Source organism: Panthera pardus, unplaced genomic scaffold (genome assembly GCF_024362965.1).
Source record: "Panthera pardus isolate Hobbes unplaced genomic scaffold, ASM2436296v1 HiC_scaffold_24, whole genome shotgun sequence".
In the NCBI taxonomy this organism is placed as follows: Eukaryota; Metazoa; Chordata; class Mammalia; order Carnivora; family Felidae; genus Panthera; species Panthera pardus.
In genome coordinates this window covers 23199117-23218619 of record NW_026526810.1, presented here as the reverse complement: position 1 = coordinate 23218619, position 19503 = coordinate 23199117, and the positions used below count along the sequence as shown (strand labels likewise).

Here is a 19503-nt window from a genome sequence, read left to right as displayed (position 1 = left end):
CAAGATGGTGTTGGGAGTAAGGGGAGACTCCTAGCCCCTCCGTGCCAGCCAGTATCTGTTGAATGTCGGGAAGGCTCTGCTGGGGGCGGGGGCACTGGGAGCAGGGTCCTGTTGTTTGTCTGAGAGACTGAGAGGCCTTGGGTCAGCCTCTGCCTCCCCAGACTCAACTTCCTTCTTGACGTGCCAGAACCCCTACCCCTGTGGGGTACACAGCGTCAGGGGCACTAATGCGCTAATGGGCTGTGAAGAAACAGTGAAGAAGGGTTGAATGTGCCTGGTGGTGTCAGCATGGATGCTTATTCTAATCAAACTAGCTTAGTGCGAAAGGACAAATGGCTTTCAAGGAGGTGGAAGGGACGTGGAAGCTGGTGAGTTCCTAAGGGTGGTAGTTAACTCTGCAGACTGTTAAGACACCACCTCCAGTTGATTCTCTTTGCATATGCTGATCAAGAAGGATCTGGATCTCTGAGGAGAGGTCCCATTCTCTGGGCCCATCTAAGTCTGTGGCCCCAGCCCAGAATCCCCTGGATCTTTGGGATCGGAGGGACAGCGGGCCCAGACTGAGGCTCTGCGCTGCCCTCTGCTGGTCTCTGGATGCAGTGCGGGTGGCCAGAGCCGGCCATAGCAGCCTGCTGCCCTCTGCTGGACAAGAAGCCAGGTTGGGCGGGGACCCGGGCTGCAAAGGGCGGGGCAAGACCCCTCTAGGGGTAAAGCAGCGGAGCTGGCGCGCCTTCCTCGCGTTCCAGCGGAGCTTCCCTCTCTACCTGCCCGGCCCCCAGGCCGCCAGGATGTGGACCCTATAGAGATTCGCGAACATTTGGAGAAGAGGGGCAGGACAGAGGCTCCGGGCCTGACCCTTCCCACGCCGTCCTCCAAACAACCCTGGCTGGGTGGGGAGCCTTGCCCGTTCACGTGCATGTGTCCGTCCACACGGCAGTGTGCAGTGACCCTGGGTAACACGTGTGAACACACTCACGTGCTCACATGCACACGTATGTGGCCACACAAGAGGGTGCGTGCACATACTCAGGGAGGACCATAGCCCGGACTCCCCTGGGTCGGGCTGGCCCGGGACTCGGAGGGGCGCGGCCGGTGCGGGGCTCGTGCTCCGGGGCGCGGGCTGAGGCGCGAGCCTGGCGCGCCCCTCGCCTGCGTCCCCACTGCCAGTTTCGTTGCCCCATCCGTGCAGGGCAGTGGTTGGGGCGCTCCTCGCTCTCCGCCCCCTCTGCTGAAAGAACACTGGCCCCCCACCCCACCTCCCCCCTCCTTGGTTTTGCGGCCGCGCCTTCTCCTCCCCCGCCCGGCTCCCGCCGCTCGCTTGCTCCCTCCCTCCCTCGGTCCCTCCTCCCTCCCCGGCTCGCTCCTCGCTCCTCACGCTCCCTCCCCGCGCCGCGGCAGAGCGCGGAGCCCGGGCGGGAGCCGGTGCGGGAGCCGGAGCGGGCGGCCGGCGACAGCGCAGGCGGCAGCGGCGGCGGGTCCCGGCCCCGGCCCCGGAGCGCGCGGAGTCCCCACCCGCGCGGCTCCGGCCCGTCTCCCGGCGCGGGGCTCCGAGCAGCATGCGCGGCCGCTGCCTGCCGGCCTCAGCCCTGGCCCCGGCCCCGCTGCGGAGCGCGCCTGGCCTCGACCCCGGCCCCAGCGGCAGAGGCGGCGGCGGCGGCTCCAGGCCGGCCCGGGGCGCAGAACCAGGCTCTCCGAATCCGCGTCGCGCGTCCTGAGCGCGCCCGCCCCTCCGCCCGCCGGGGCCGCGGCCTCCCGCCTCCCCACTCCCGCGCCCTTGCCCCGGCCCCGGCTCCGGCTCGGCTCCCGCCCGCTTGGGGCAGACAGACGGACAGACAGCCCTGCGAGGGCGCGTGGACGGCCAGGCGGAGGTGTCGGACGAGGAGGAGGAGACGGAGGAGGGGGCTGGGCAGGGGCTGAAGCCCGGCGGGGGAGACATGCGATTGGTGACCGAGCCGAGCGGACGGAAGGTGCGCCCGACATGCAGGTGAGCCCGGCAGCCGCGGCCCAGCCCCGAGCGGGCAGCCCCGCGGCACGCTCCCGTGCGGGCCGCCGTTGGCCCGGTTGCGCCCTCCTGGGGCCGCGGGGCACCCCAGCGCCACCCAGATTCCTCTTTGGGGTCACAGATCTGACCCTCCTCAAGCCCCAGAAATGGAGACTCTTCCTTTCCCTTTTCTCCCACCCCAACAAATTCCTTGTTGGCTAGCTGGCATCCCAGAGCTGTGGAGGGGCCCTGCCGGGTTCCTAGTCCGGCTTGTCCACCGTCCCCCTTCCCCTTCTGAGCACCATTCATCCTGGAGGGTAAGCCCCTTGTTCAGCGGGGTGGCTGCCCCTCTCCTTAGATCGCAGGTACCCCCCCCCCCCCGCCCCCTGTACCCCTAGCCAGCGCTGGGCACTGGCTAGCTGGGGGATGCAGGCGAGGGACCAGTTTTCTCTACGGGCTCCAGCCTGGGCACCAGCTCCGTCCCCTGATCAGGAGCAACCCCCTTCCAGCTCGTGCCCAAGGAGGGGGGGAAAGGTGAAATGAGGGGTAGGAAGAGTGCAGGAGAGGGAGTTGGGATTGTGGAGGACCCAGGAACCCTTTAGGGGCCTCCCTTTGTCTGTCTTCAGCCCCGGTTTCTCACCTCCTCCTGCCCCACTTTTCATTCTGAGGCAGCCGGTGGGAGGTGGGAACCAGCTGAGAAAAGGGAGGTGAGGAGGGAGTGTCCTGTTCTGCCTCCCCACTCTCTGTGAGGTGGCCAAGGCACCCACAGAAGATGTGTCCCTCCAGGTGGCTTCCACTTTGAGGAGGGGTGGGGCCAGGCCCAGTGGACAGTCCCCTTCCTGTTCCTGCCTGGGATCCCAGCCCAGAGCCATCGGTCCCTGGTTGTGCTGGAGGCATCCCCCTTTGTTCTCCTGGTCCTGAATCTGGTGGGGGAGAAGGGGCGGGTGGGAGTGCTGTGGGAGTGCAGGAGGCCCTGAGGTGGGGGGCAGTGCCATCTGGGCCAGCCCCTTCCCTGCCAGCCCATACCACCATCCGGCCCTCCCCTGCGTGGCCTGGGCGGCCAGAGGGTGCTCAGCCCAGCCTGGCCCGTGGCTCTGGGCTCAGCCCTGCTGGCCATTATGGCAACAGCTCCGGCATCGGTGCCTCCCATGCCCAGGGAGCAATGAGCTGGGGCACCCAGGCGGCATAGCGCCTGGGGCTTCCCCACATCCAGGGAGGAATGCCGGTGAGGGAAGAGAGGGTCAGCAGTTTCCAGACCCTTTGTCCTTATGTGGGACCTGGTCTGCCAGGACAGCTTGCCTGCTTTCTCCCCACTGCCTGAGGCAGGAGAGAGGGAATGAGGTTCCAGAAGGGGGAGACCAGGAACTCCCCGGAACCCAGATAGAGACTCCGGGCAGCACCCCTATGCCCCTATTGGAGGGGGGCTTAGCAAAGGTGAGGGTAGCCCCCCCCTGTGATGCGCTCTTTGTCTCTGTCTCCTCCCCTACCCCCTGCCAGTGAAGTATGAGATGGGCCTTGGTCAAGGCTGCAGTGCCTCCAGGGCCTTGAGTTAGAGTAGGTCTTCAATCCCTGGGGCCAGATTTGGGGGGATGGGTGTGTGCTCAAGGCCCAGGAATCTTGGCTTGTGGGCTGAGGGCCCCTGTGTTGACCAGGGAGAGACTGCTCTGCCCCTGGCAGTAGTCCTCTTTGATCCTAGTAGTCAGATGCTCTATCCCCTGCCTCTGAGAACCTGTTTTTTTCCTTTACTAGATATTGTTTCCTAAAACTCAGCATTCCGGAGGGACACCAACAAAACCCAAATCCCAAATGACCCGAAACCTCCTGTGGCGGGGCGGGGGGGGGGGGGTCATTGTTCTCATAAAGCCAGATGGGATCCCTGGTACCGGTGACGGCTCATCTGGTGCTGCTCTCCAGGTGCCCACCAAAGCAAATGGCTGGCGGATCACGACTGGGGCTGAGGGTACGTTCCTGGGGAGAAGTGAAGCAGTGCAGTGATTTACACCGGGTCCCACGGAGGCGTGAGGCGGCGTGTCATATAGTCCTGTGGGGCTAGTGAAAGGCCAGGGAGGGGAGGCAGTAGATGATGGTGACTTCAGTCAGAGCCTCGCCTTGCTAGCCAGGGTCTCCTGGTCTAGCTGTCCTCTGTGCGGCACTCTATGGAAAGATGGCACCTCCCGGCCACTGGGTTCCTCCCCACCCACCCGCCTTCCCAGTGGTTACCCCATTGATGGCTCTCTGTTCCCTGCCCACCAGTGCCTCTATACACCCCCCTATGACCTGTCTTGCTGTCTTGGTCAGGCATCCCTACCCAGAGGCTCTCCTCTCTTCTTCTCCTGGCCCCTCCTCGAGGGAGCCTCCTTGTACCTCAGCATCTCTAAGTTACTGATCCCCCTCCTCCAGGCACCCACAGTGAAGAACCATTAGGTGCATTGGTTTGCACCTAATACTATACCAGCCAAATTAATTCATGTGTTTATTTTACACATCCTGGCTGAGCTGTTTAGCTCTGGACTAGGCCCTCTTATGGCTCCCTTGGATTGCCTTGAACACCCTGGGCCATCTTGTCCCCATCCCCTGGGCTCCCCTGATTGCCCCTGGGATAGGGAAAACACTGGGAGGCACCGGGGAGCAGCTATTGACTGGTGGCAAGGACTGCCTGGAGGGGACACAGTGTCTTCAGCCTGTATGGATGGACAGAGCTAGGTGACATCAAGCGTGCCCCAGGTGGGGTACTTAGCACACACAGGCACTCAGAGAAGGATGGGATTTGTTTGTGGGGGCTGAGGTAGTCAGGGGTCCACCAGAAGGAGAGAGACTGAGTAGGTCCTGAGGTGGTAGCAGACTTTGCAGAGACACAGAAAACAGAGGATTCCAGAACTGGGGACGGTTCTTTGTAGAAAGAGTGTGGTAAGGCAGGTTCATTTCCAAAAGCATTTGAGGCATTCTTGATACTGACCTCTGTTTATGCATTGGATGGATGGATGGATGGATGGATGGATGGATGGATGGATGGATGAATGAACGTCCTTGGGTGCTGTGGGCCCAGTAGAGCTCTGCTGCCCAACAATCTCATCTTCATGTTTGCTCGGTTCCTTTGATGTTACTTTATAGTGAACTTGTTGAGTGTGGACCCTGGGGCCAGATCCCTGGGTTCAGATCTCAGCTCCACCTCTGCCTAGTTACTTAATCTCACTGGGCTTCAGTCTCCTTAGCCACAAAGGGAGGATAGCAAGGGTATTTACCTTTAGGACCGGCAGGAGGATTAAGTATGCTAACATGCCAAGTGGTTAGAACAATGCCCAGTATACAGTAAACTCTCCAGAAATGCTCACTACTCATAGTTTAGATCAGTGATTTGTTCACAATCTTTTCCCTGTAACTGGTGCAAAGACTTGATTTTATAGCTGAGAAAACTGAGAGCCAGAGAGGTGGCATGACTTTCCCAAAGCCCCCAGCCCACAAAGCTGTCTAGAATGCCTTCCTTCTGACCCCTGGGGCTCAGGGCTCGCTGGTCTGGGCATGGCCTGGTGACTAGTTAACGTGCGTAGCGTTAGTGATAATGATAATAGAACAAACGTGGCAGCCCTATTCCCCAACCTGAACACCAGCACTTTAATAATGATGTACATTTTCCATGTGCTTCTCCTCACTTTATTCCTGGCCTCTTTCTCTGAGGCAGCCACTATCCTAACGGTCTGTTTAGCATCGCCTTGCCTTTTTAAAAATCATGCATTTTAATAGATAGACATTGTTCCGTTTGTATTACTTTTGAACTTTGTGAAAAGAACCTGAAACTGTTTGCAGCCCTCTAGAATTTGCTTTTTTTCTTCAACATCGTATTTGTAAAGCTTCCTCTATATTGTTGCGGATAATGGTAATGTAGTTCATTTATTTCCACTGATGCATAATGTTATGTGGTTTGAACATAACACAGTGTATTTATCATTCTTTTATTGATGGGCCTGTGGGTTGTTTCCCTTTTTGTTCTTACAGACAATACTGCCGTGAACCTTCTTGTCCTGTCTCCTGAGGCAGCGTGCAGAGTGTCTTGGGGCACACAGCTAGGAGCAGAATTGCTGGGCCATAGGGCATGTTCATATTCAGCTTTACTAGAAAATGTGCCAAAGTGTTTTCCAAGTTGGTTGTACCATTTATGCTTCCCCCCAGCAGGAGAGGAGTGTCGCCACTGCTCCCCACCCCTGCCAGTACTCAGTATGGTCAGCCCTCTCGGTTTTTACCAATTGATTGAGTGTAAAATGGTGTTACATTGTGGCCTTGGTTTGCATTTCTGGAATTCAAGGTTTCTGGTGTATGAAATGGGGGTTGAGAGGGCAGCAGCCAGCTTGTAACAGATGCTTAGGAAGCGATCGTCCTTTTTGTACGTCAGCATCTCCAGTTGTGGGGTGCTGTCTGTACAAGCCCTGAGCTCAGGGAGGGGCAGGAGCAGTCAGGAGGATTCCCCAGGGAAGTGGCGATGAAGGAGGAGGGAGCAAGGAGAGATTAAGTTCTGCACAGTTAAGCCAAAGGAACCCCCGTGGTTCTGTGTTCACCCCCAGGATGGGCACGAGGTGATCCTAGCTTTGGAGAGGGGGAGAGCCCGTGCTTCATTATTTTAATAATGCACAGCCCATTTTAATAATGGCATTGGTGAGTGCTTAATAAGAGATTGGTGACCTGGAGAATGAATACTGGATGGAACAAACATATATTTGTTCTTCTTCATTCTCACCTCCTCGGGGAGTCCTCCCTGATTGCTCTTGCCCATTGCATGAATGAAGGGTGGCTGAGCAAGGTCGTTCCTGGATGTTAGCAAGGTCCCCCCCAGGAGGCCCTCTGTGTACCCACAGAGGCTGAGAAGCTTGGTGCTGGCAAGGTAATTTGAGGCTGCTCCCTCTGCCAGCCTGGTGCACCAACGATTGATTCCAGGCCGCTTTCCCCGCCCAGACCTGGGCCCCTGGAGCTGGTTAGAAACGAGCAATGGGGCTGGCGGAATAATTATGCCTATTTCATGTGACACCCAAATTGATTGCCGCCAGGGTGACATTACCAGGCCATTGTTCCTTGTCTCCAACCTCTTATTACATGTTATTAGGGTGTGTGGTGTGTGTGTGTTTTTCTATTTTTTCCCATTTCAGGGAATTAATCTCCCTCTGCCACCTCCTCTGCTTCCCCCTCCAGAGAACCTGCTCATGTCTCTGCGAGGGAGTGGGGCCCTGGCCAGCATGCTTCCTCTGCCCGGCCCAGCACAGGGCTGGAGATGCAGTTGGGAGGGACTGGCCATCTCACGTCCCTTTACTTAGGTGCGAGATGGGGGTATCTCAGAGCTAAGAGGGGCTGCTGAGGTGTGGATCCTAGCTGGCAGAGGGGTTTTCCTGCAGTGTCCCTGGTCCATAATGCTCTGCTTGCATACCTTTGATGGCAGGCTACTCACTCCCTACTCCCAAGGCAGATCTTCTATCCTGAGCCATCTGGTCTTCCGTTCGATACCTCACACGGAGCTGAATGGGCCTCCCCTAGGATTCTGCCTGTGGGTTTTGACTCCACCCTCTTGGCTTGCACTGGACTCTTTGCACCCTCTGCCTTCCCCTTAGAGATTTGCGGAGATGCCTCTCCCCACGCGTGGGCTTCTCACGAGCAGGCAGCTGCGTGATGGCAGCAGTCGTGCCTGAGCAGAACGTGGAACCTGTGTGTGTCTGACCAGAGGGGCGCCCCACCCCTTGATTCTGACTTCCGTGTACCAGGTTGGGAAAATGGGTTTTGGCAAGGGGTTGGACAAGACTCACTTGAGCAGAGAGGGCTTTGAGTAGTCAGTGGTGATAGAATGGCAAGAGGTTTTATTTATAAAACTGTCCATGTTATAAAAAAAAATTCACTGGGCCTCAGTTTGGATGTATTGGGGGTTGTTTTTAAATCTTTTCCCCTTCTTGAGGCAGAAATAACTCAAACCTTCACTTATCCCTGATCTAGCCCCATTGTGGTATCCTGTCTGGCATTATGTTGGGGAGAGATGCTGTAGTCAGGAGGCTGGGATTCTTCGTAGGCCTTAGCCCTGAGATGCTGTGGGACCTAGGACAAATCCCTCAAATTCTTGGGCCAAATTCCCCTCACCTGTGTGGTGGTCTCTGGGGTTACCATGCCTATAGAGGCAGACAAGTTCAGTAACCTTGGGCAGGTGAACTAGTGGCTTGGAGGCTCAGTTTCCTCATCAGTGAAGTGGGGTTAATGCTTCCTCCCTCACAGGGTATGTGGTGAGGGTTGGTGGGGTCATTCCGCAAAGCACTCAGTATATGGGTTCGATATAAATGTCTCTTTCCTTCCCTCTCTTTGAATTCTCTGCCTCCAGCCTTGAGAGGGCAGTGTGAAGTCTGCTGTCCCCTTTTATGAATAAGGAGTTTGGAGCCCTGAGATATAAAGCCATTTGCCCACAATCATACCGCTCAGTAGGCCCTTGAACCTGAATCTGGGAAAGGCAGTATGCAAGCCTGCTCAGGACAGCCTTGGGTCCAACTGCCTCAGTCCTAATCCCAGCTCTGCCATCTGTTGCTGTGTAATTGGTGGCAAACTGCATCACCTCTCTGTGTCTCAGTTTTCTGATCTGTAAAATGGGGATAATAATGTCAGCCTAATAAGATTGCTGTGAAAATTGAACCAAGTTCACATTTGAGTTCATATTATGCTAGCTGTTTGACCTTGAGCAAGTTATAGAACCTGTTTTTGCTTCTGGTTTTCCCATCTGCAAAATGGGGATAATAACATGGCCTACTTCAACAAGTTGTGGTGGCAGAAATGAATTATTTTTTTTTAGTTTATTTGAGAGAGAGAGAGAATATGAGAGAGGGAGGGAGAGAGAGAATCCCAAGCAGGCTTCACACTGCCAGCACAGAGCCCGACACAGGGCTTGATCTCACGAACTGCAAGATCATGACCTGAGATGAAACCAAGAGTTAGACACTCAACCAACTGAGCCATCCAGGCACCCTAAGAAATGAATTTTTATACGGCAAGTGCTTAGAATAATGCCTGGCACACAAGAGGCCCTCATTATCATTATATTTATTAGGTCTCTGGCCTTCCAATGCCATAGTGTTGCCCTCAGCAAGCTGCTCCCTGCCCTGGGCGGGCCTCTGAGGCTGTGAGCTCCTCCTCATTCAAGCTCAAGGCTGATGGCCCTCCCAGGGCTGGTTTCCAGGCTTCCAAAGCCTGAGACGGGCCAATCTGAGTTGTTCCCAAGGTAGAGGAGCCCTGAGGACTGGGGCAACCAGTATGCATGAGGGGATCTGCTAGGCACCTCCCAAGATGGCCTGGGTGGGGGATGAAGCCAGAGGCTTTCTGGGGCACCTCCTTGCCCCTTTGAGCCTATGTTGGTATCTTAGACTCAGAGAGGAGGTGTGAAGGGAGATGTAGGGGTACGGGACCTGGGTTTTCCTTGAGCCCCATCAGATCACCACATGGGTGCTTGTCTACCCCTCCTCGATCCTGGGACAGCTCCAATCCAAGTAGGGGTGCTGTCCACTCAGGTGACCTCAGTACAGACAACTAAGAAGCTTCCTAGAACCAGTGGCTTTCTCCCACTTCCCCCAGGACAGCTCCTAGCTTCCCGGCTGGACTTTCACCTCAGAAGAAGTCTGTGAAGAGACAGCGCCCAGAGTGGTCCAGGGTCACCCAAGGTCATATGGCAGGGCAGGTGCACAGTGGGCCCTGATTGGAGCCCAGGCCTGGGACCCGTGAGCCCCATGCCCTTTGCTTATCCAGAAGAGGGCTTTTCTAGGCCTTGCCCCTCCCTTGCTCCTCCCCACCAAGCCGGCCACTCCTGGCGGGCAGAGCCTATACATAGAAAGCTTTAAACACTAAGATGCTTTGACAATTAAAATTCATAATTTATCCTAAAAATGGCCTGGAGCTGTGGGCTGGCCGGAAGGCTAGCAGCTCCTGAGATCAGCTGTGCTCCGGGGGGGTGGGCTGTGGGGTGGGCAGAGGCATCCCTCCCTCACATGCAGGGGGCAGGTGCTTGCCTAGGGCCACACACAGAGGCAGCTGGCCTAGCCAACGGGCAGGCAGTCACCCCGTGCCCAGTCAGCACCCTCCAGCTCGGCTGCGGCTGAGAGGCCGGGTGAGCACCTTTGGGAGAGGCTTGAGTTTCCAAATTCGTCTAAGAGATGGGGCTGGCGGCACTGGGCAAGGGAGGGTGTGGAGTGGTGGGAGGAGGGACAGCAGGCACACACACCCACACAGGCCACCCCCCTAAACACACACACACACACACACACACACACACACACACACACACGCCCCAGGAGCCCAGCAACTCTGCCAAAACCAAGAGCAAGAGGAAAATAAAGAATTATACACGACAAAGGACATGACCTCAATTTTCTTCCAGGTTGATTTTTCTCTCCCTGTGGGGGGCAGCTGCAGGAGGAGGAGAAGGGAGAGGGAGAGGACAGGCCAAGGCAGGCAGACCAGCCCAGGAGGAGACAGACAGAGGCTGCCATGCTGCCCGCCCGCTGACCGCACAGACAGGATTTCTCCTGCCGGAGGCCAGCCTGGGCACCGGAACCTTCCTCTCTTAGGGTTCCCCGTCCACTCAAACTCCCTGTGCCAGGGGGCAGCCCTTGCCCAATTAGGCTGGCCAGGGACTGGGTTTCCCCCATTAGCTGCTCACACCTTAAACTATTATCAGCCATTCACACCTCAGCAGGGATTAGCCCTAGAAAGCTAGAATGGAGTGGCTTTAGAAGGAGCCGGGGAGGAACCATCTGGATTTGGGGTAGGAGAGAAGCAATTAGGAGTCCCTGGGTGCTTTCCACCCCTGCACACCTTTGCTAGCATATTCCCTCCCTCGAAAGTGCCTTCCCCCTGCTCCCTTCTTGGCCTGTGGAAATGTATTTGTGTTCAGCCTGAGCTCTCATGACACCTCCTCCTCCAGGAAAGCCCTAGGAGGGGCTGTTCTCAGGAGTTGCTTGACTGGCTCTCTCTGCCCCTTTGAGGATGGGTGAGGTTCTGTCAGCCCTGGCCCTGCCCTGGGGGTTCTCAATCTGGGGGACACAGAGGAGGCTGCAGAAGCTCCAACAGGGAGGAAGGGAGAGAGCGAACACAGCAGTGGCGGGCGCTCCTCGGACACCGGACACGGCAGAGATCAGAGGGGTTCCCAGGAGGGTGACCCCTTCTTGAGCTGGATTCTGAAAGCTGAATGTGAGAGCTCTGGGCACGTGGTGGACAGCCAGCCATTGCTAGGGGAGAAAGACCCCGACCTAGGGTGACTGTTGAGGGCTTTGTAGCCAAGCCTCATACCACCCCCACCTCCACCCCTCCCCCGGCCACATGGCCACGGCTGCCTCTGAGCCGATACTACACTTCCCACTAACACACTTCATCCTTTCACGAAATGGATCCAGTGGCTCCATGTCCTGGAGCTGAAGGCAAAGAAGGGACCCCAGGCAGGCAGGGACTTGGGGACAGGGCAGGCCACGAGGAATCTGCCACTGTTCTTTGGTCACCCTGCATGGGTGCCTTCACTTTTCTGAGTAATCCAACCTACCTCATGGGGTGGTGGTCAGGACAGGAGATGTAACGGGCCCAGGGCTTGGGACATGCAGCGTGTGCACAGGAGCTCAGGAAATGGGAGTCGAACCTGTGGGGCAAGCTCTCGCTCCGTGTTCCCCTGACCCGGGCCAACCTTCCCTGCCCACTGTCCCAGGTGCCCGTCTTTCTCCTCCGTGTTCTCTGACTCTCTCTTCTCCTGTCTTTCCTGCATGGCCCTCTGTGTGTCTTTTCTTCTCTATTGCTGTCACCTTTCTTCTTCTGCTCTTCCACGCATTTCTTGGTGGCAGAGCTGGATAGGGCCATAGGCAGACGTTCTGATGCCCTCAGCCCCCTCCCCAGGTCCGCCAAGTCCCTCGTCCCTCCTCACTCCCTCCTGCTGCAGACCCAGTCGTAGTAGGATGTCAGGACAAGAGGTGAGGGGGCATATGCCCACCTCATTTGCACAAGGGGCAACAGCCCACCGCGATTGCTCAGGTCACAAAGCCAGGCTGACACCCAGAGGCCCCGAGCCCCCAGCAATGGCAGCGGGCACCTCCATGCCAGGGACCTTGTGCCTGTGTGTTCTGGGGAGTCCCTGAAGAGTGCTGAGTGGAAGCACCATGAAATATTGATACCATAAACCTAAAATGACAAAACCTTCCATTCTGTGCTGCAGCCCACCCCAAATTAGGTGAGATTCTAGCACGGACAATGGCAGCAGGCACAGGAGAAGAAACTCAGTGTGTTCAAAGTGCACAGTCGAGGAACAGGTCGGGTCTGGGGGGCAGGGCGCCTACCTGAGCTCTCTAAGGGCATGCCCCCGCCCCCCAACCCTGGGGCCTTCCCCAGCACTGCCCTGACAGGCCTGCCCCTCCCTGCTCTGCCTGTGTGTCCAGAATTCCCGCTTCACACCAGGCAGCTCTCGGGCAGGCAAGCTGACCAGGGGGAACAGAGCTCTGCTGCCCTCTAACTTTGTGCCTAGGCCTGAGGGCGAATGAATTCCCTTCAGGAAGGCTGAGTTCTTATCTGTCAAATGGCTACAAAATAATCTCTTTTGAATGCTGCCTTAGGAGATGGAATGACCCTCACCCTCTCCCCAAGTCTACTCACGGGTGATCTGATGCCCCTTCTGTCCCCACCAGTCCCCTTTCCCATCCTGAGCCCCACAGGGGACAGCCCCACTGGGGAGCCTTTCAGATAGATCCTTCCGGGCCCGGTGGAACTGCAGTTTGGGGCCTGAGCCCCCACTCCTCCTCTAACCAGGTTTGAGAATGTTGACTTTCTAGCTGGTGAAAGTCATTTTCTGTTGTGGGCTCCCTCAGAGAGCCTGGAATCCAGCCCCTCACTGTACCGGGAGGAAATAGACCAGAGAGGGCAGGCCTTGCCCAAGGTCACACAGCAGAGTAGGGGTGGCCGAAGAACCATTTGGGGCCAGAGTGGGGAGCAACTGAGCCAGACATATATGCCCCAGGATAGGAGTGAGAGTGTGATGGTGGAGGCAGCCCTTTGCAGATCAGGTCTGACAGCTCAGCTTCTCTCACCACTCTGGGATCGGGAGGGCTCAGGCTGCTGTGGGGTCTGAACATTGTGCCCCGGGCACAGCTCTCCCTTTGCCTGCCCACCTGCCTGCTTTCGATGTTTATTCCCTTTGTATTTATTGGTCCAATTTTTAAACTCTTGCCCTTGTGGGAAGCCCTTCAGGGGGCAAGGATCCAAAATAAAACGCTGATTAAAATGCATAAAACACTTCTCTGCAATTGCAGGAGTAACCAGCGGGATTTGCCCTGCCAGGAAGGCAGGAGCACACTGCCCACTCAGCAGTTCTGGTGACCCCCTCAGACACAGCCCTGTCAGCACCCCTCAATGACAGGGGCCCCCTGGGGGTGTCAGACCAGGAGACTAGGCCCCGTGTGCTGTGCTCCTGCCGTGCCAGCTCGGGCAGGCTTCTTAACCTCTCCAGGCCTCAGTTTCCCCACCTTTCAGGACAGCCACATGTAAAAGGTGAGGGATGAGGCAATTAGGAGGATGTACCCTTCTGAAGCTATCTTGGTCCCGGGGAGCATGGCCTGTCGTCTGCGGGTCTAACTGCCAGGCCGGAGTGTGGCAGCCACACCAAGCAATGCTTTTCCATCGACGTATGTGAACTCTCCGGTCTGTCATTGCTCAGCGGGCCTGCTCACTCACAGGGCCTCAACCCCTGCACAAACTCTTGCATACATTCTTTCAGAGGACACCCCTGGGCACTGCTCTGTGAGACAGAAGCACCCGTGACTGTTTGATCCAGGATTAAGCATACATCATGGGCGCGGCGCCAGGCGCTGAGGAGCTGAGTGTATTTGCCTCTTTGTTCAGGTTCCCAGGAAGCTCTCACCTTTAGTCGCTATGCATGACTTCGTGGGATTCTTTCCTCACTGGCTGGCTTTATCTTTTTATCTTGTTGCATAATGTTTTCTGTCAGTTGTCTCAAGTTATTTTTAGAACAAGGTGTGCTCTACAGCAGTTACGTAACGTCACTACTAATAAGCGTAAGGTGCTTCAGTGTCGTGGGAAAGAGATGATTTCTGACTGCATAGGTTCCGGATGGCTTCGTGGAGGAGGCGACATTTGGAAAGGGAGGTCACAAAGGCTGCTAGGGCAGGAGGCTGGGAGAGTCCTCCAAAAGCAGATGGTTTAGAGCCAGGACAAGTTGGGGACACCTGGGTGGTTTCACGGAGCAGACTGGTGGCAGAGGAGTACGTGGGTAGGTTGAGGCAGGGTGGTGGTGGCTTTGAATGCTTTATTCTCGTGTATGTGAGGGACTTATCAGCGTCTCAGGTGCCCTGTGCCATTTCTGTCCCCCCGTGAGTCCTCAGCCCCCTCTCCAGCAGCCCCCACTTCGCCCACCAGCCCAGCCCTGAGCTGGGCGCTAAAAGTCCTATTTACCTCTCCGGGTCCCCAGCCTCATACCCATGCCGGCCCCAGCTGCCGGCGCAATTACTTATTGATCGCCTGTCAGGATGTTTGCTTTTCTGGTGGGTGACTGGAGCATGTGTGACTGTGGAAAATGGCCTGGTGGGGGTGGGGTGGGGGAAGCTGAACCACAAGAGTCTGGAGAGAGGATGAGAGGGGCTGAGGGGAGGGGGGTGGGCAAAGCCGTTGGGGATGACAAAACCTTGCAGATTCCATAACATGTCAGTAACACCCAGAGCCCTCTCAGGTTAATCAGTCACTTAGTCGATCAACAACCAGGGAGCACTGTCAGCCCTGGGAGACTGCGGGAGCACCGGAAGTTGTGTGGCATGTCTCGCAGACTAGAGCTCTGGTCCCAGATCCACCCCCTTCTACAGGCTGGGTTTCCTTGGGCAGTCACAGGCTCTTTGAGCCCCCCTTGCCTGAAGAGTTGAAGTGTGGGTGACAAGACCTGTGGCCTTGAAAGCAGAGGCTCTGTACAGGTGTGTGTCGGGGTGAGGGTGTGCTGGGAGAGGTGGGAGAAGGGCCTGATCAGGGGCAGAGATGTGGGGCCCTCCCAGCCTGGGCGTCCCCTTCCTGTGGTGAGCCCCCCTTGGCACCATGTGTGTGGGGTGTGTGAACAGGGCAGAGGCCCAAGGGTGGCATGTGAGCAGTTGGGCTATTGTTTGGCCCCCAGAGACCACCTGGCCCAACCCCTGGGGTTTCAAGAAGTCCAGACTAGCCCTCCTAGCTCCCTGCTGACCTTGCTGTTCCATGGGGTGGAACAGAGGAGGGAAGGAGGAGGTGGCAGAGGCAGTCTGGGCACAGGTGGGAGCAAGTAGCCTCTCAACACAGCTGGGGGAGAGTCACGGGGGTGGAGGGGGCGGGGAGGCTCACTCCCGCACACCCCTTGCTTACTCCACCTGCAGCCTGTACTCAAGCTGGGCCCCCTCCTGGCGCCACTACCCCTGTCACGGCCACCCAAGCCCGTCGTGTTCCTCAGGGCCCAGCTGTAACGAGCCTTGCGTCCTCAGTGCCACAGTGTGGACGGGCGCCTCCAGCTGCCGCTGCCGTCCTGGGCTATGGGAATCTGAATGCTCCCACCTCAGACTAGCAGCCTCACAGAACCCCGGCTCCAGGAGGAGTGTGATCGGAACCCCCAGAGAAAGATGGGAGGCATCAGGGTAGAGTCCTGGGTTCTGGCGGTTGTGCCCTCCACTGATCCAGAAACCCCATTGGGAAGCAAATTAATGCACACTGACAGGTGCCACTGGGTTTGCTGATATCCTAGGACTCTTGGGCTGGGGACTCAGCTGCAGTGCTGGTGAGGAGGACGCCGTGGTGTCTGTGCCTGAGGAAGTTCAGGCTAAAGGCTGAGAGGGTGGCCCCCAGCAGCCTCAGAAGCCCTGGCCTGACAGCCTGGGGACCAGACATGCTCCTCTGCAGGCTGTTTCCAGAGGCTTCAGCCTTTGGGCCCCTTTGATTCCCTCGGTGAGCCCCGAGGCCACTCAGCAGGTCCGGCTTTCTCCCTGATGAGCACCAGGGGAAGCTGAGGCTCGGGGCGTGGGGTGGGGTACTGGGTGTGTGCCTGGATCACATTGCCTGTAAAATGTAAACTGTAAAGGAGGTGGATGCCACCTGGGGTGCCGATGTCAGGCTCTTCTGAGGTGACCCTGTCCTTTCAGGGAACCCCCTCAATCCCAGGGGTGCTGGGAAATTCCTTGGGAGTGCTCTGGGCAGGATAGGGAGCAGGGAGGAAGCAGCACGGGGTGGCAGGAGGCTCTCCGGCTTGGGCATCGGGACCTCACTGTGGGGTTCCAGGAGCGACCTATACCACTGTGGACCCCCAGCTCTCCGTGTCGGGGACATTCTAACAGGGGCAGGAGGGCACAGACTGGGGTCCAGACAGACCCTTTCCTCTAACCGCCCCCTCTGTCCTGTGCTTGCTCTTGGCTGCAGGTGAGCGAGAGGATGCTGGCGGGGGGCGCGAGGAGCATGCCCAGCCCCCTCCTGGCCTGCTGGCAGCCCATCCTCCTGCTGGTGCTGGGCTCGGTGCTGTCAGGCTCCGCCACGGGCTGCCCGCCCCGCTGCGAGTGCTCGGCCCAGGACCGCGCCGTGCTCTGCCACCGCAAGCGCTTCGTGGCGGTTCCGGAGGGCATCCCCACCGAGACCCGCCTGCTGGACCTGGGCAAGAATCGCATCAAAACGCTCAACCAGGACGAGTTCGCCAGCTTCCCACACCTGGAAGAGCTAGAGCTCAACGAGAACATCGTGAGTGCCGTGGAGCCCGGCGCCTTCAACAACCTCTTCAGCCTCCGGACGCTGGGGCTGCGCAGCAACCGCCTGAAGCTCATCCCCCTGGGCGTCTTCACCGGCCTCAGTAACCTGACCAAACTGGACATCAGCGAGAACAAGATCGTCATCCTGCTGGACTACATGTTCCAGGACCTGTACAACCTCAAGTCGCTGGAGGTCGGCGACAACGACCTCGTCTACATCTCCCACCGAGCCTTCAGCGGCCTCAACAGCCTGGAGCAGCTGACACTGGAGAAATGCAACCTGACCTCCATCCCCACCGAGGCGCTGTCCCACCTGCACAGTCTCATCGTCCTGAGGCTCCGGCACCTCAACATCAACGCCATCCGGGACTATTCCTTCAAGAGGTTGTACCGGCTCAAGGTCTTGGAGATCTCCCACTGGCCCTACTTGGACACCATGACACCCAACTGCCTCTATGGCCTCAACCTGACATCCCTGTCCATCACACACTGCAATCTGACCGCCGTGCCCTACCTGGCTGTGCGCCACCTGGTCTATCTCCGCTTCCTCAACCTCTCCTACAATCCCATCGGCACCATTGAGGGCTCCATGCTGCATGAGCTGCTACGGCTGCAGGAGATCCAGCTGGTGGGCGGGCAGCTGGCTGTGGTGGAGCCCTATGCCTTCCGCGGCCTCAACTACCTGCGTGTGCTAAACGTCTCGGGCAACCAGCTGACCACACTGGAGGAGTCAGCCTTCCACTCGGTGGGCAACCTGGAGACGCTCATCCTGGACTCCAACCCGCTGGCCTGCGACTGCCGGCTCCTGTGGGTGTTCCGGCGCCGCTGGCGGCTCAACTTCAACCGGCAGCAGCCCACCTGTGCCACGCCCGAATTCGTCCAGGGCAAGGAGTTCAAGGACTTCCCGGACGTGCTCCTGCCCAACTACTTCACCTGCCGCCGCGCCCGCATCCGGGACCGCAAAGCCCAGCAGGTGTTTGTGGACGAGGGCCACACGGTGCAGTTTGTGTGCCGGGCAGATGGCGACCCGCCGCCCGCCATCCTCTGGCTCTCACCCCGCAAGCACCTGGTCTCGGCCAAGAGCAACGGGCGGCTCACAGTCTTCCCCGACGGCACGCTGGAGGTGCGCTACGCCCAGGTACAGGACAATGGCACGTACCTGTGCATCGCGGCCAACGCGGGCGGCAACGACTCCATGCCGGCCCACCTGCATGTGCGCAGCTACTCGCCCGACTGGCCCCATCAGCCCAACAAGACCTTCGCTTTCATCTCCAACCAGCCGGGCGAGGGAGAGGCCAACAGCACCCGAGCCACCGTGCCTTTCCCCTTCGACATCAAGACCCTCATCATTGCCACCACCATGGGCTTCATCTCTTTCCTGGGCGTCGTCCTCTTCTGCCTGGTGCTGCTCTTTCTCTGGAGCCGGGGCAAAGGCAACACGAAGCACAACATCGAGATCGAGTACGTGCCCCGCAAGTCGGACGCAGGCATCAGCTCTGCCGACGCGCCCCGCAAGTTCAACATGAAGATGATATGAGGACGGGGCGGGGGAGGGGCAGGGACCCCCCGGGCTAGCCGGGCAGGGGAAGGGGCCTGGCCGCCATACGCTCGCTCCTCGATCCTTCCCGCCTCTCCCTGCCCCTCCACACACACTCTTTTTCTTCCTCCCAGCCCCGTTCCCTGCTGCCCGCCCGCCCCCCCCCCCCCCCCCGGCCCTCACCGCCTGCCCTCTTCCTAGCAGGACCTCAGCAGTCCAGGCCTGGGGACCCACCTGCACAGGGGCACTCGTTGACAGACTGGAGTCGGAAGCTGACAGACCGACATGCAGCACAGTCAATAATTCAATAAAAAAAGTTACGAACTTCCTCTGTAACTTGGGTTTCAATAATTATGGATTTTTATGAAAACTTGAAATAATAAAAAGAGAAAAAAAAACACTATTTCCTATAGCTAGTCGGAATGCAAACTTATGACGTCCTGATTGCTCCAGGGCCCTCTTCCAACTCAGTTTCTTGTTTTTCTCTTCCTCCTCCTCCTCCTCCTTCTCTTCCTCCTTTCTCTTCTCTTCCCCTATGGGGAGGGATCACTCAGGAAAACAGGAAAGGAGGTTCGAGCCCCACCTGCCCGGGCGACCGACACGAGCAGGCAGCGGGGCAGGTGCGGGCCCAGCTCTGGGCTGGCTGTTTGCAGGGAGCAGGTGGAGGAGACAGGGCTGCCTGAAGGGGGTGGGGGCTGTCTGCCAAGCCGCCAGGAAGCACTACTGCCAGGGGTTGGGGGGCCTGGCTCGGGTGTGGCCGAGACTCTGGACAGAGGCTGGGGTCCTCCCGGAGGACAGCACAGTCAGTGGAGAGAGCCAGGGGCTGGAGGCGGGACCGAGGCCTAACTTCTGGTCCCAGCTCTGCTGCTGACTTACTGTGTGGCTTCAAACAGGTCATTGACCCTCTCTGGGCCTCAGTCTCCACATCTGTACAAATGGAAACGTTACTCCCCGCCCTGCCTACCTCACAGGGCTGTTGTGAGGAATTGATGAGATGATGTATGTGAAACACTTTGTAACCTGTAAAGCGCTGTGCACATGTGTGGGTGACTGTTCTCATTATGGTCATTATTATCTCACTGTCGGGGATGGGGCTCCCGAAGGGATCTCCACGGGGTCAGGGTTGGGGGCACACCAGGGGAGGGCCGCTCCAGGGACTTTCAGAGGCTCCTCCCAGGACAGCGGTCCAGGCCACCACCAACCATACTCTGAGCCTAGTCTGGGCTCTGAAGAGTCATGGGTTTGGGGGTAGGATC

General features: G+C 58.0%; 1 protein-coding gene across 2 annotated transcripts in view; it reads left to right on the top strand.

Annotated features, from left to right (window-relative positions):
• Nucleotides 1-19290, top strand: part of LINGO1 (leucine rich repeat and Ig domain containing 1) — a 75777-nt gene extending 56487 nt beyond the window's left edge. Inside the window, exons 1-2 of one of the 2 annotated variants that reach the window (XM_019441375.2) lie at nt 1345-1984; nt 16391-19290. In XM_019441375.2, coding sequence (XP_019296920.1) covers nt 1979-1984; nt 16391-18247 — 1863 coding nt within the window. In that variant the 5' untranslated portion in view covers nt 1345-1978 and the 3' untranslated portion in view covers nt 18248-19290. Of the gene's footprint in view, nt 1-1344; nt 1985-16390 lie in introns of those variants that run through there. The other variant, XM_019441377.2, reaches the window with a different exon arrangement.
• The last annotated feature ends 213 nt before the right edge of the window (nt 19291-19503 follow it).